The 15,502-nt window shown below is 37.4% G+C and overlaps 1 protein-coding gene across 5 annotated transcripts; it reads right to left on the reverse strand.

Annotated features, from left to right (window-relative positions):
* Positions 1 to 2,662: 2,662 nt before the first annotated feature.
* knl1 (kinetochore scaffold 1) lies at positions 2,663 to 15,415 on the reverse strand. Of its 5 annotated transcripts, none has more exons than XM_037086164.1 (30): positions 15,303 to 15,415; positions 14,629 to 14,662; positions 14,386 to 14,422; positions 14,222 to 14,281; positions 14,053 to 14,135; positions 13,915 to 13,970; positions 13,791 to 13,812; positions 13,618 to 13,661; positions 13,459 to 13,511; positions 12,537 to 13,278; positions 12,356 to 12,408; positions 11,561 to 12,173; positions 11,194 to 11,246; positions 8,662 to 10,890; positions 7,579 to 7,708; positions 7,410 to 7,468; positions 7,218 to 7,316; positions 7,001 to 7,116; positions 6,594 to 6,684; positions 6,304 to 6,420; positions 6,136 to 6,223; positions 5,978 to 6,040; positions 5,860 to 5,899; positions 5,652 to 5,756; positions 5,358 to 5,458; positions 4,643 to 4,708; positions 4,334 to 4,443; positions 3,950 to 4,071; positions 3,094 to 3,219; positions 2,663 to 2,881 (listed from the first exon to the last, which is right to left on the reverse strand). In XM_037086164.1, exons 2-30 carry the CDS (start codon positions 14,655 to 14,657, stop codon positions 2,785 to 2,787), a joined length of 5,604 nt encoding a protein of 1,867 aa, XP_036942059.1. In that variant the 5' UTR covers positions 14,658 to 14,662; positions 15,303 to 15,415; the 3' UTR covers positions 2,663 to 2,784. The 5 variants fall into 5 exon arrangements, with proteins under 5 accessions (XP_036942059.1, XP_036942060.1, XP_036942061.1 ...); XM_037086165.1 differs by having other exon boundaries at positions 13,791 to 13,809; positions 15,180 to 15,331; XM_037086166.1 differs by having other exon boundaries at positions 5,978 to 6,037; positions 15,180 to 15,331.
* Between the last annotated feature and the right edge of the window lie 87 nt (positions 15,416 to 15,502).

Raw genomic sequence — 15,502 nt, forward strand, 5'->3', positions numbered from 1 at the left:
AAAACCAAATTACATTTTCATTTATCAGTTTTCCAATATGATAAATTCATTAGTATTGAGCCTCTTTCACCAGACCAATAAAAAGGTGCCTTCAAAAAATGACTCATTGATATATTCTGAGGTTATTTGCAAACAAACAAGTTACATAAATTCAATCGCAAACAGAAAATGAGACAGAAAATCACTTAATATGAATTGGATTTACTACTGAATCAAAAACCTGATACCTATTTGTTTTGTTCTATTATAATCTAATGAATTCCGCGTGTGAATAATGAAAAACCCTCTGACGGATCGATTGAAATGAAATTGAGTTGACCTCCAGGCTGAGGTCAGAGGACCCGAATGCCGCTTCAGCCAAACTTAACCTCTGCCTGAACGCCCTGCGTGTCCTCTATCCGGTCTGACAGCAGCCGTTGTTTCTGGGGGAGGGAGGGAGGAACTCGTGTCCCCTGATGGCTCACTCGAGGGTGACGGTTTGGAAAGTCCACTTTGACCTTTGACGTCGGGCCTTCAGGAGTGGACAGTCATTGCGCCCCCCCCCACCCTCTCAGAGGCTTGTCTCTGGCTGGTCGACCTTTCCAATGACCTCCGAACACTGTCCATGTCAGTCATGTTTCGGCTGTTCGGCGTGTTTGACTTTGAACAGTGGCGAGATCTGCAGCTAAATACTAACATCAGGTTTGTCGCAGCTCGAGACAAAAAAGATACAGATGAGATTTCTGCATTTGATGTCACGGTGCAGCTGCTTTCTGGTCACTGCCGTGGGGGAAACTGGTGTTCATGTTTGACCTGGTGTTAAAGGATGTCAAAAAAAAAAAAAGATGTTAAATGCCTTAAATAAGGTTTGTGGTTATGCCACTAAATACCCCACATTTGAATGAAAAATCACATCCTCAAAAGGCAGTTCGTAACGAGCTGCTAAATGATACTACAGAGGTTGTCAGGGGATATTGAACGTCATTACACCGAACACAGAGACCCATCTGCTCACTAATCTGTTACAGGCTAACTCTAACGCTACAATTTATAGATCGATCATCTACTGTAGAGTATGTACAACATAGTGTAGTAAAATGCTTACTGACATTGAAGACAAGCAACTGTAGGATGAGTGGACTCTAGGTTGACTGGCACACGAGCAACACAGAGCTATGTGGAAATGAGGTGTTATTCTCGCCAAATTATTCTCACTACAAATACAACTTTAACATATTTAGCCTACATCCTGCTCTATAATTACCCTGTGGCTCTCAATGTCAAGTTCAGGAACCCAAGATACATCTATGGGGTGACATGATGATTAAAAACAATCACATTTCAAAAAAACAGACTTTTGTTTAATTGATGTTTGTGTTATAGTCCCCCTAATAAATATTGTATACTTCAGGCCTCTAAAAAGTCCTTCACATAAAACAATCTGAGCAGGAAGGAAACACTGCTCACAAGCCATATCCGCACTGTGGTGATTTTCTGTGAAAATAGAGTAGAAAGTAGACCAAAGTAGAATAGAAAGTAGACCAAAGTAGACCAAAGTAGACCAAAGTAGACGTTGTTTCGTTTCAAAGAGGTCATGAGATAAAAAAAGGTTTTTTTAAACACAAAACAACAACCCATTTAAAGTAAAACATTCGTATTAACTCTGCAATGAGAACTTAAGTCAAGGACACATGTTGAAAGTGGGTTTTGAATACATGATGTATCTTACAGGCCCATGGCGCCCTCTAAAGCTAAAGGGCGTTAAGACCAGTCTTAAAGTCGTTCAGTCACATGTTGATGGATTTGTTTAACTGATTTCAACGCTATCATCGTATCTGTATTTTGATTTCACATTTTGTAAACTGATCTTGATTATTTACATATTAAAAACTACAATATGGATTGTGTGCGTTATCAGTCAAGGGGAGATGAAGCACAAATAAATGCATCATTTAAAAGCAAACAATGACAGAGAAAAAGAATTAAACCTTTTTTTTTAATGCAAACTTTTGATTGATTTATTATTTTTTTTTATTCTTCAATGTCAAAATTACAAAGCTTTTTCCTCAAAAACAAAAGACTATTACAGGTTCAGAAGAATTGCAGTATATTTACATATGTTCAGCACTAAACAAAGCTACCACAGAACAAGTGACAGATATGCAACCTTTTGTCAAAGCTTGTCTCAAAAAGAGTGTTCTCATATACATATCAGAGACCTTTTACAGAAACAAAGCAAAAGCAGAGTAGTACATGAAGTCAGTCCATGTTCACCATCTGGAGGTGACTCTGGAAACTGCACAGAAATCCCTGCACTGTCTGCACACCAGACCAATGAAAAAAAACTGGACTTATTCTTTGGAATGTTTAACATGATCTCTAAAAAAATATAAATTAAAGAGCATTTTCTATCCAGATGAAATGTATAACACATCTGAACATGACTTGATTAACACTGATTTGTGATGTAGCTGCAACAGAATATGACTGTGGTAGAAATTGATCAGATTTCCTGTAGTCTAATAATTTGTTGTACTTTGCTGGAAGTCAGTTATTTCTAACAAAGTGCACTGACGTGAATGTGAACTGCTAACAGATTAAGGTTCATTTTAAGGACACTATATAAAGTTAAAAAAACATCACACAATGCTGAATGTGGAAGAAAAAACAGACTGAGAAAATGTACACTATATTGTTTTTATTTAAAAAAAAATGGAAAAGTAATTTAATAGATTTGGAAGTTTTCTTAATTTTACAACATTTGTACAAAAGAGTTTGATTACAAACAAATCAACATCCCTGGTCTCAACAGAGCAGATCTTGATGAATCTTTTTGACGATCTTTGTCAGTTGATTCTTGCCTGGAGTGAACGATGAAACGACCTCCTCAATTTGTTGGATCCTGGAAATACAAGAAAACATCCAACATCATTGTTTTGTTACTGTTTGGTTTGGAAGCTTTTTCCCCCATCTAGTGCTTAAATACTCCCAGCCATGATATCATTGTGCTGCCTCAACACTGTTGTTCAAGGGCTTTTAAACCAGCAGTTCTCTCCCCCCAAAAAGAAGGCACTGTTGCGCTCATTTTAAAAGGTGAAGTTGAGTGAAGCTTACGTTGTTCCTCCAATCATGTTTTTGAAGTTCTGCACTTGAAGGACGCAGAGGTGGTCGGTCAAACTGACAGAGAAGATCACCTCAAATTTGGAAAGTTTCTTGAGACTGCTGAAGATGATGTGCACTCTACAGGAAGAAAAAGAAGAATGTAAATATAGTGTAGTTTTTAATTAACTAATTTAATAATGACAGATCATATACATTTTGTTACTCCAATGTCAACAAATTGCGTCACCAACCATCATATCAAGGTAAAGTTTCTGTGGTTTTCCTTTTAATGCAGAATTTGAAGCCACTTTGTCAGCTTTGCATGAACAATGTCCAGTCAACTGTGCAGTGTTTGTTACAAAGGGGAAACGTGACCCTGGTGCTTTAAACCAAGATGTGCTTGATGATATTATAACAATTTTGAATGCTCATCCTTATTAATAAAGGTTAAATTCAGTGTGTGTACAGGTATCAGACACTTAAATTTAAGGTTATTTTCAACAAAATATAATTCTGATTTTGGACAAATAATCTATTCATGCTTTGCAGGTTAGTATAAACTTATGTATAGTTCCCATGCAGGGGTAGGTTTAGTGAAGGAATTTAACTTAATCTCTATTTTGCCAACTGGTAGGTTTAAAGATTTGTAACATTAGAAAAGTAGACACTGACATTGATGGATACATTAAATCAGAAATAAATGTCCTAAAGAACCCTCACAAATTCATATCTATGTCTTCTAAGGCCCAATATTTTTCCTTTTTCATTTAGACATATCAACACTTCAATGGAGCTGCAAACAGCACACCCTGTAAATTAGTTATACAGTTGCCTCAAAAATGGTTCATTCAAAGGAAAGAGGTCTTACTGGGTGTCCACACAGCTGAGGTCAAGAATATCGAGCCTTAGACCTCCCCACATGTTCAGCAGACGCAATTCTTCTCCCAGGAGACGACAGCGACCCACCACCAGGCCCACGTCGTGGAGCAGCTGTGTACAATATGAGACAAAACACTTTAGATGCAAATTTCAGAGTAAATGAGCAAAAAAAGTTATTCCCACCATGGTGGAAGTGAAGACAAATTGAGGATGCACAAGGATGAACATTTTGTCTGTTTGATTTTCCTGGTGTAAAATTCAGTATCTGGACGGGGTCTATTGACTGAAAGAACTTTTAAAAAGCTTAGTACAACATGCAGCTAATCATGTGTCAGTCTCTTAACCGAGGACACAGATCTCCAGTCACACCTACCTTTGGAACATGTCTGCTTGTCGGATACTTCTCCACCCAGTCAGATTTTCCATCGATGTACTGAGAGAGTAGCTTGTGAACAAGGCAGGCATGACCCTGTGACTTCTCATCTAGTTAGAAAACAAAATGTACAGCAGTCAATTACAGTCACACTCATACTCAATATGCTGATGGATATATGTGTATAGTTAATTCATTATATTACAAGATTTAAATCCTTTTTAACTCAAACACACAATATGCTAAACACAGATTCAGACAATTCTGACACAAACACAGTATACCGCTTTTTGATTTTTTTTTTCTCACCATCAAGTTGATGTTTGAATGTGATGTGTGATATTTTCCGATCAGACTGATTATCAGCTTCATTTCCTTCAAAGACAATCAGAAAGTAAAATATTATTTGTTTCAAAAAAGAGGAAAATAATTTAATAACACAGGCGATTTAGGCAGGATCCGAGGCATGTCCACAACTGGTATCAGTATCAGAACAACCCTTGTTCTGACATAATTGTGGCCAAAAATTCAACATGGTTGCTGACAATAACAATGATGTAATGAAAATGATTTTTTTCTTTTATTTGTCTGTGCAAGTAGATACACATCTTAAAATCTAGTACATCCTGGGCTTCACAATATGTTCAAAAAGTGATACTGTGATTGCAATATAAATCATGATTATTATGGATGACTACATTTTTCATCACAATTTCCATTGTCATTGAAAAACTAGTAAAATCAGGAGGATGTGGCATTTCTCCCAGTCTCTGTCAAACAAACACATTTTATTACATTTGGAAAACAAGCTTTGTGGGCCAGAGCATCTCTGCAGTACTACAAAATTTCATTAAAACACTGTTTTGTGACACATTTTACCTTCATAAAATAATTAAGCTCTTGTATTTTGGATATTGCACTTAGTCATATTGCAATTTTGATAATTTTGTGATTAACTGTGCAGCCCTACATACCGTGGTATGTTAAAAAAATATATAAATAAAAAACAAAATCAATCAATTACCATTTGATTTTTCAAACACCAACTGTAGATGGAAGGTCTCATGGAGGAAAGTGTAGACTGTGCACTGGTCTTTCTTCTCTGCAAACTTCCATTCATTCACCCTGAGGTAACATTTGTTTAAAAAAACCAATAACAATAAGGTTATCACTTTGTTTTAAGTACAAAAGCTATTTTTGTCACTAGACTAAGAAAAAATCATGGGCATACAAGGGGATACAAACTTTAAAAAAGTGAAATGAAAGTGGACATGGTTCAGCATAAGCAGGTTTTGAAAGAAAAAATTTGTAAACTTACAAATGCAGCGCAGTGATGTGCCTCTCAAGGTTCATCGTCTCAGCTTTCAGCCTGTTCCGTTTATTTGAATTCTGCTTCTTCTGCATCTCCAGTTCGGTTATCTCTCTGCATCAGGAAAAAGAGAAAAGACTGAGAAACAAAAAGAAAACTTTTCTATATTTATAACAGCTAAACATGAAAAAGATACTTATTAATTCTCTCAACTCACCGCTCATTATTCACCAAAGCCTCAGTGACTTTCTGCATTTCTGTAAAAATCAAATAAATAATTCAGCTCAAGTACATGAAAATAAAAAATAACACAGTTAAGTGGTATTCCGAGTTACCTTCCTGAAGTGACTTCAGACTTAATTTGTTGTCAACGCCTTTTTCTTCAACTGCAGCGACTTCTAAATGAAGGAAAAACAAAGGTCTTACAGCCGTTTCACCTTTTGCTCTGCCTGTGACAATACAAACTAAGCAACACAGCCCATAGTTACCATACCTGTTTCTAATTCACGAATACAGTCATCCAAACTTTTTATCATCTCATCTGCTTCGTCAATTGTTCCTCTCAACCTCTGTTGCTCCTCCTGGAAAAAAAAAATCCAATAACCATTTGTACTCTCAAAAGATCACAATGCTGTAAGTATTTCAGTTTGAGGATTCTCACCAGATTTGCCTGCACAAGATTTGAGTACAGCACCTCCTTCATTTCATGTGACTGAATTTTGCTCATCTTTCTGAACAAGTTGTTTCTCTCTTTCAGCTTTGCACCAAAAGATTTGAGCTGTGAAATAAAACAAACACTATGAGGGTGAGGAGTAAACATCATATGCTTAACTGATGCTCTTCCTACTGCAATTTATGGTAAATCAGAAAAAAAGATATCTGTATTGTCCTTTTAGAGTTCAAACTGCCCATACAAATTGCAGTTTGATTAACACATTGATTTTTTAATACCTCTTTCTCTGAAGAATTTCTTATTTCTTCCCACAGAGGTCCATTGACAAGTTTCAGTGGTCTGTCTAGATCCCGCATTCGCTCCTTCAACCTAAGAGGAGGTCAAAACAGATATTCAGTCAAAATATCGGAATTTCAGGCAACAAACACATCATTTAAACTTCTTATATCTCTCTTTATGCCACTGTCAACGAGATATGATGATTTTCACATTACAAAGCTGTCAATCAAGGTTTAAGTGAGATTTGAGAGGTTTTAAAGACATTATGGTTTAAACCTAAATGGGCCATGAACACTTCTCATGGAGGAAAAATCACAATGTTAACTGTAAAAACAAACAAACAGACAAACTGAAAGCACTAATACATGTATACATAAAGGTTTTGTGAAATCTGAAGCGTACATACCCCTCCACCTTCTCTGTAAGGTTCAGGACATCTGTCTGATACACCACCTGTTTTGGACGGTTGATATGCCTTTCTTTTAATAAATCCATCGATGTACGATCGGAGTCTGACAAAAGCTGCAACAAAAATAAAATAAAATAAAAAGTCACATCGCTACATTTGGCTGTTGTTTTTTGTATACCGGTAGCTTTTAAAACATATAAGATAATACACTCACTCTCCCAGGGAGGACACTCTGCCGAGGATTATGGATGACAAAATCTATGTTGAAGAGCTTAAAGAACTCCAACACTGTGATGGTGCCATCATCGACTTTCTGTAATCAAAACATTGAAGGCAATAAATAACTGATCTGGAAAAAAAATGTATATTAAAAAAATTGAATTCATGAAACATGTCAACAATATACCCTCTGCATATCACTGGCGTAGTCTTCGAGCTGGGATTCAAACAGACTTTGTCTGAAAGCTGAAAAAATATCATGACAGAATCAGAATAAAAACACAATGACATTAGGAAATCATCATAATATAAGGACCCCAGTGACTCTCAAACTACATAAATCAATCACAACTTACTTGATTCAAAAGTAGCTTCACATTTGATTGTGGCCGTGTGACTGCTGCTGGAGTCATCTGTGGTCTGTGTGTTTACGCATGAAGCTGTAGTAATGTTACTGTCACACTCAACAGGATGAGACTGTGTTTCCTGGCAACGAATTAAACAAAGAAAGAAAAATAAATGCAAATGAAGAATGCCTTCATAAACACACAAACAATATAACAAACTGCAAATTGAATATATTGCAAATTGTCAAATCACAGTCAGTTGAGTAAAGAGAAGTGATGAACGTATGTATTAAATTCCAGAGTTCCAATCCTTTCAGAACAGCCATGTCATAATCATCTGTGTTACTTTGTTGATAGTCTCAACTAATTAGGTCCAATGGCATCTAATAAGCAATTTTCTGAAAAAAGTTCCAATGGATGTTAAATTTAAGAGCTTGAAAGACTTTTAATGTGAACCAATGGTACAGGAAGTATCGTCTTTCAAACTTAATGACAATCAAAAAATGGTTAAATGGAAACAACTGAAAGAAGCTGGGTACCATATTTAAACTTTCTACTTGAAGAAGAATAACTCAGAGCAGCAGAGTGATGAGTATAATGGGTAGAGCTGCAATAATGTGTTGTTAAGTTTTGTATTATATCAGCTGCCAACAATTGTGATAATCGATTGATCCGTATGAGTAATTTTAAAGTACTTTAAAGTACTTCCAGCTTCTTAGATGTGAATATTTTCTGATTGTGGTCAATTTGAGGACAGTATCTTCCACTTTAAGAAACAATGATTCATATTTTTCACAATTTTCTGATACGTTATAGACCAAACCACTGTTTTTTTAAAATCTAAAATAAATAAATAATCAACAATGAAAATAACTGCAGTCCTAATAACTATACTTTTTGTACCAATAGGATCAGTGAAATGTACATTTTACATTACGTTTACATTAACAGGAATATATAACAAAAGCACATCAGGAAATCTATTATTATCATATATACCATACACTAATAAAATCAGGAAGATTAGAATTGAGGGACAGTCTCTCATATAAACCTGGTTCTCTCTGTTTAATAAGTTAAATAAAGACCTACCAGTTCATAGGTGGCAGTCTCACTGGATCCTCTCATTCTCTTCTCAGTCTCTGTATCATTTTCATCTACTGGCAAAGGTCTCTTTTGGCCTTGGACATCTCTAATCAACTCCTCTTCGAATACATTATCCTCTAAAGGCCCATCCACGTAGAGCTCCTTGGAAGGACTCACTTTTTCCTGGGCTCTCCGGGGACTCTTTGTGTCCAGTATTTCTGACATATCTTCAATGCTACCAAGCTCTTCATCGTAAATGTCGCTCACATCATCGTCAAAGTTGTTCAGTTGATTAGTGACATTGACAGTGACTGTTCTTGTACGTTCTCCAACTGAATTCACTTTGTTTGGCTCATCTGGTTTGCTTCTTTGGGGGAGTTTTGGCTTAAAGCCTCCCACTGACAGTCTAGATATGAGTTGTTTAGTCTTCAAGTTGAACGGAGTTGTGGAAGTAGTAGAAGGTTGTTCTTCTTCCAAAACACATTGATCTTGTGCATCTTCTTCAGTGTCTGCTGAGCCCATTTCCAGTTCAGGCTCCATTACAGGTCGGGATTGAGTTTTGTCTTGGTTGTGTTCTGGCTGAGGCAAAGATGCTGTGCAGCTTTCCATGGCAATGGTTTCAGGAACTGTGTTTATCATGTGGCTCAAACGCCTTATTTTAGAATGGAGATCAGCAAAACTCTTTCGCCTAGACTTCTGTGAAGGCACTGTATCGCCATCATCATCATGGTGAATAGCACTAGGTGAACAACTTTGATCTGTAGGTTCAGCTTTCTTCCCGTTATCAGTTTCATTTAAGTCAAGAGAATATGAATGAGTTGTGATTTCCACACCTTCTGGGCTAGATGATCCCAATGCTCCATTTCTTTGTGGTGCAGCCATCTCTGTTTTATTCAAATGATCAGAATTAACAGACAAGTCCTGTGTGGAAGAAAGGCATTGAGGTGACTCATCTGTACAGGTTTGTCCTATATCGTGGCCTGTGTGAGCTTCAGTCATAGCCATGCTTAGATCGTCCCTTGTCATGGTTTTATCTTTTGGACTCTGCAAGACAGCTGAAGCAGAACTTGGAGCATCATTTTCGGTATGGACTTCACACTTCTGTTTTTTGCCATTTGCGTCTTCAGTTTCTGGAGGGGTCAGTGCATCACGAGCCACTGCTTTGGTGATCAAAGGATTAGCCCAGGGACCACTCATCCTGGATAGGGAGTTTTTAAATCCTGGATCCAAAGTTTGAGCTGATGAAGATTGGTTTCTACGTGGACGACGAGTCTCGCTCTCTCTTTTCTTCACAGATAAAGAAAAATCCACATTTTCACTGGCGGATAAAATGTTAGAATCTCTGTGTGGAAGAACTGAATTGGACACTGAATTGCTGGCAATATTTACAGTGTGACTTTGTGTCACATCCATAGCTCCATCGTTTGCAGTGAACCTCACTGTTTTCTCTTCACGAGCATGCAACGTGCTGCGATTGGGATGCAACTGTGGGTCGAAGTCAGTGACAATATTTACAGTGTGACATTGCGTCACATCCATGGCTGCATCATTAGCAGTGAACCTCAATGTTTTTTCTCCACAAGGCAGTAGAAAGTCCAGATTTTTATGTGACCTTGGATCTAATTCAGTGGAAATGTTGATTGTGTGACTTCTCGTCACATCCATGGCTGCATCATTTGCAGTAAATCTCACTGTCTTTTCTCCACAAGCAGGTACAGGGTCCACATTTTGATGTGATTGTGGGTTGAAATCAGTGACGATGTTTACAGTGTGACTTTGTGTCACATCCATTGCAGCATCATTTGCTGTGAACCTCACTGTCTTCTCTCCATAAACAGGCACAAGGTCCACGTTTTGATGTGACTGTGGTTCAAGACCAGTGACAATGTTTACAGTGTGACTTTGTGTCACATCCATTGCAGCATCATTTGCAGTAAATCTTACTGTCCTCTCACCATAAGCAGGCACAAGGTCCAAGTTTTGATGTAAACGTGGGTCAAAATCAGTGACGATGTTTACAGTATGACTTTGTGTCACATCCATTGCGGCATCATTTGCAGTGAACCTCACTGTCTTCTCTCCAGAGTCAGGTTGCAAGTCCACATTTTTGCATGAATGCAGTTCTAAATCAGTGGCAATGTTTACAGTGTGACTTTGTGTCACATCCATACATGCATCATCTGCAGAAAACCTGACTGTTTTCTCTCTGTAGTCATCTTCAGCATCAAATTTAACCTGAGGAAGGGAAAAAACTTTAAGTGTACAGTCATCGAAAGACATTTTAAATTCGCATTACTAATAGTTACCATTTCGCCAGATAAGAGTGACTATTAGAAAGTGTGCTATTTTTTTCTAAAAGAAATAAATGCTGTGATTAAATCACTATGACTGGCATAACTTTACAAAGGTGTTCATTTCAGAAGAAACAATATGTTGCATGGCACATAGCAAACACCGCTCTAAAATTCTGATTATTTTAAATAAACAGTATTCAGTGCAGTTGAGTTGCATATTAATTTAGTGAAGTTTTAAGCTCACCTGATGTCTTTGTAACTTTGTCTTTAAGGATGGCTTCAGTGAGGTTTCCACACCTGTGGAGAAAGGGAATTAATAGAAAAACTAATTTAAAAAAGCAGCCCTAATTACCCTACTGAAAAAAAGAGATAAAAGGGAATTAATTCTTAAGATGTTATTTAGCCTTAGTTTTTAATTCTATAAATTATCACATTACCAAAATTATCATTTTTTATTCAAATGTTACATTTGTGGTTTACTTTCATAGTTGTCCTAAGGCTCTTATTTGGGTGACTCTCACATTAGATTATTCAGTCAACATTTGAAGCAAGAAACAAACCAATAAATAAATCAAATAAAAGTCAAACTGGAAGGTTTGTGGTTTCTATACCTGTATGTTTAGATGATCCAAATGCTTCACTGTTATTTGGCTCTGAGGTCATCTCTGCTGTGGGGTACATGTCTGTGGGAATAGACTGAAAAAGATCCTCTGAGCTAAAGAATCCTTCAATCCGGCCTGTCTGAGCCTCAGTCATATCCATGCTGACATCATTTTCAGGACAGATTGTACCCGCAGTTAACAGCTCTCCAAAGCTCCTGGCTGTATTCAGTGATCGATTTTCTTTACCAACATCAGTTTTAGGCTGTGACAGGAGGCTGTTTGTGTCGACAGTTCCCTTTGCGAATGCTGCAGCAGGAGGAACCATTCTGGCATTCACAGGGTTACTACTGGTGGTACTTGTTTTGGAGAGACCTGAAATGAAGTGTTTAAATCCTTGATCCAAACAATTTGCTGATGAGCCAGGCAAACCACAAGTTTCATGTTTTCTCCCCATCAGCGCTGAAGCATTGTCCACTTTTCCACTGATGCAATTTTGCTTTGGAGGAGCTAATGAACCACTGTCAATGTTCACCGTGTGACTCTGAGTCATGTCCATGAACTCATTACCTGCAGTGAACACTATTGTTTTCTCTATGCAGTCATCTTTTGTCGCAAGGTTGACCTGACGGAGAAAAGACATTACATTACCCCATACTCATGGCAACATACTGAAAACCACCTGTAAACAAAATTAAGACCATAATTACAGCATTATGATTTGATAATTACGCAGTTACCATGAAATTTCTGGGCCTGTGTTATAAAATTAATTCTAACAGCAAAGTAAATTAATAACAAACTCACCTTGTGTCTTTGATGAGAAGCGTGTAGAGAAGGATTCGTCAAGGATGTGATACCTAAAATTGAAATGTATTAAGATGCTATTTCATCTGTATTCAAGTTGTGAACATTTAAAAATAAGTTTTTAAAAAGTGACCTGATTTAGTTCATCTATGAATTAATTATTTGTTTTAAAATTCAATACCTTTAGGGTTGAATGATGCCAGCATTCCACTGCTATGCGTTTGTTTGGACACTGCTGTCTGTGACATTCTGCTGTCAGGCTGGGAGTACGCTTCTTGCATGGGAAGATGACACTGAAAGGGACCATCATCATCAGCAAATCCCTGAATATGGCCTGTCTGCGCTTCAGTCAAATCCATGTCATCCGTTGGACAGAGGGCACTTCCATAAGATAATTCATCAGTCTTCCTGGATATGTTGGGTGACTTCCCCATCACAGCAGAAACAGATGTTGGGGCCTGATTCTCTTTATCCACATCGGATTGTTGCGTTTTAATCTGGGCCAGCGAGCTGTTTGTTTCCGTAGTGGTTGTTCCTGCAGGATTAACACTTGGGCCATTTGGTTTAAAGAGGCTGGCGAGGAAGTCTTCAAATCCAGCATCCAAACAAGGCACTGACGAAGATATTTTGCTGTTTTCTGCACCTAAATCCATGTTTCTGCTAGTGGGAAGTGATACTAACCCACTTGCCTTGCTCATAGTATGACTTAAGGTCATATCCATGGATCCATCATCTGCAGAGAACATCACTGTTTTGTCTCTGCTAGTGGGTAAAATGTCAAAGTTTTGAATGGAAATGTCTGCGAGTATGTCTGCATCATTGGCAATGTTTATAGTGTGACTTTGGGTCATGTCCATGAATGCATCATCAGTCGAAAACATCACTGTCTTCTCCCCAAAGTCATTCCCAAGACCAAAGTTGACCTGGTGAAGATGAGTAGCTTTATGTTAATTAACAGTCACTGAATATCAGGTATTCCATTGATGAACATTTTTATGACATATTGTAACAATAACTAAGAAACTAAACCATTTGATGCTGGTGGCAATTGAAGGAAACAGAGGAAAGATAAAACAGCAAAGCAAAACAGAATTCCAGCTCACCGTATCCCTTTGTTGAGAAGCATGCAGAGGAGCATTCAAGAGGGTTTCCATTCCTAAGTTCAAAGAGTTGAATTTTGTATCAGTTATCTTTCACTGTGACAGACAAGGCATGCACATAGTAACTTGGTTGTTTTATATTTGAAAATATAATATCCCTACCTGTAATTTGTTGAATCCCATCTTCAGTGACCACCACCTGGACCCTTATGAAAAAAGATGATTTCCATGTTGTTAGCACAGACAAAAAATGACCAGTCCTGTGAGGCTGTAAGTATCAGAATATATAAAATACAGTTGAATGTGTTGATTTTGAAAGGATCAATTCCCTTTACCTATTTTGTGTGGCTGCAGCTGCTGTGAAACAACACAGTACAAAATTACAAAGTTGCTTAAAGTATGTAACATTTTTTAAAATCTTTTTTTAAATGAACATACTTGTACATATAACATACTTACCGAACGGTGTTAAATCCTGTAAAGGACTTCGGACAGGAGAGGCATTTTTCACATCGCTGTAAAGAGAAAATACAGATTACGTTGATGTGTCAGTGTCCTTGTGGACAACTAAACCTTTTTTTCCTTCTAGTGTCTCACTTTGAGAACAGGAGAACATCGTTGGCAGGGGCAAAGCTGACTCTTCTGGAATTCCTCTTTTCCACTGGTTTGGCACACTCCACCTTAGTGAAAATAAAATGTATGTCTCTGTCCTTAAAACCAAAGTCTCAAAGCAAGGGAAAAATTATGAATCAAACAATCCAATTACCACACGCTCCTGTTGTACTGGGTCAGGGAATATGATCGATTTCCGAGGTGCTTTTAAAATCTGAAAATGATAAATTGCATAGAATATGATTCAGGCTTACAATCTGTTCACAAGAAAAAATAAAAATATATACATTTGTCCAAAAGATTATTTGCAGCACTGACTGAAGAAATGCGCCTCTTGGAGAATCCACTGCTTTCACTGTAACACAAGATATCAAAACAAAGTAAATTCAGTTCTGGTGCATGTTTTTTTTAAATTGTATAAAATGCAAATACAGTCTTACCACATGTAAATGTTAATGCCAGTTGCACAGCTGGCTTTTAGGAAATGTTTATACCGTTGCTGAGAGATTCAGGTACATAGCACACATGACCATCTCTCTTCAATAACATCATTTTACTCACTCATTCCTGGGAGGATCAAGAGGCTCCATTTCACCTGTAAACAAATGAGACCAGGACTTGTTGATACAGTAAATTATTACATTTAAGTTGCTAAGGCAATACCATTTCCGTGACACATATGCAAAAATGTGTTTTCATTGGTATGCCATAGTAATGGCCATCTATAGCTGGAGCATTAAATGTATAACCAAACATATTGTGTTTTTGGTGGAAATACATGTAACTCAGGCGAGACACATGATTTTCTGTACTAACTTAACAGCTCAGGGATTTAACTAGATCCTGTATATGGGATAATACGGTAACTACTCAGGGCGGCGTTATCTGGGTATGAATGTCCCCTTTGTCAACATACGATACATATTTTACCAGAAAACACCTTCGCCATAACCATTAAATATAGAAAGCAAACACATGATTACTGATTTCTTGCAAAGACATAAACATTTATATTAATTCACTTTTTTAAGCTAACGCTAACGTCTGTGTGCTATTCACAACACGGAGAAAATAACTAAACACCATAGAAACAATACGGCGCTTAAGTTTACCTTGTAATTCTTCTTGTTAACTAATTCCTCACGTTTTAAAGCGTATACGGCTGTGTTATTACAGGTAAACTAACTCAAAACTGTTTTCATGTCGTTTATTTTTGTCTGGGTCGATACACGAACCTGCAAACAGCAGCTAACGTCAACGAGCCTCGATGCTAACGTCTGGAGTTTTGAATTTAGCCGCCTACACGCATGCGCAATGGACACTATACGACGGGCTTGTCTACTTCCTCGATTCTTCTGAGGGTTTTTTTCGGTTACTGTTGTAACTGTCATCAAAGATTGTTCATATAAGAGATAACTGAAGATAATCAAAAACA

Source organism: Acanthopagrus latus, chromosome 22 (assembly GCF_904848185.1).
Source record: "Acanthopagrus latus isolate v.2019 chromosome 22, fAcaLat1.1, whole genome shotgun sequence".
Taxonomy (NCBI): domain Eukaryota; kingdom Metazoa; phylum Chordata; class Actinopteri; order Spariformes; family Sparidae; genus Acanthopagrus; species Acanthopagrus latus.

Excerpts from the sequence above, each read along its gene's own strand:
- knl1 (XM_037086164.1), bottom strand. The coding sequence starts at position 14,657 with ATGGAGCCTCTTGATCCTCCCAGGAATGA. Across the intron at positions 12,409-12,536 it reads GGCATCATTCAACCCTAAAG|GTATCACATCCTTGACGAAT; the intron begins GTATTGAATTTT and ends TTTCAATTTTAG. Across the intron at positions 5,459-5,651 it reads CACATCACTGCGCTGCATTT|GGTGAATGAATGGAAGTTTG; the intron begins GTAAGTTTACAA and ends ATGTTACCTCAG.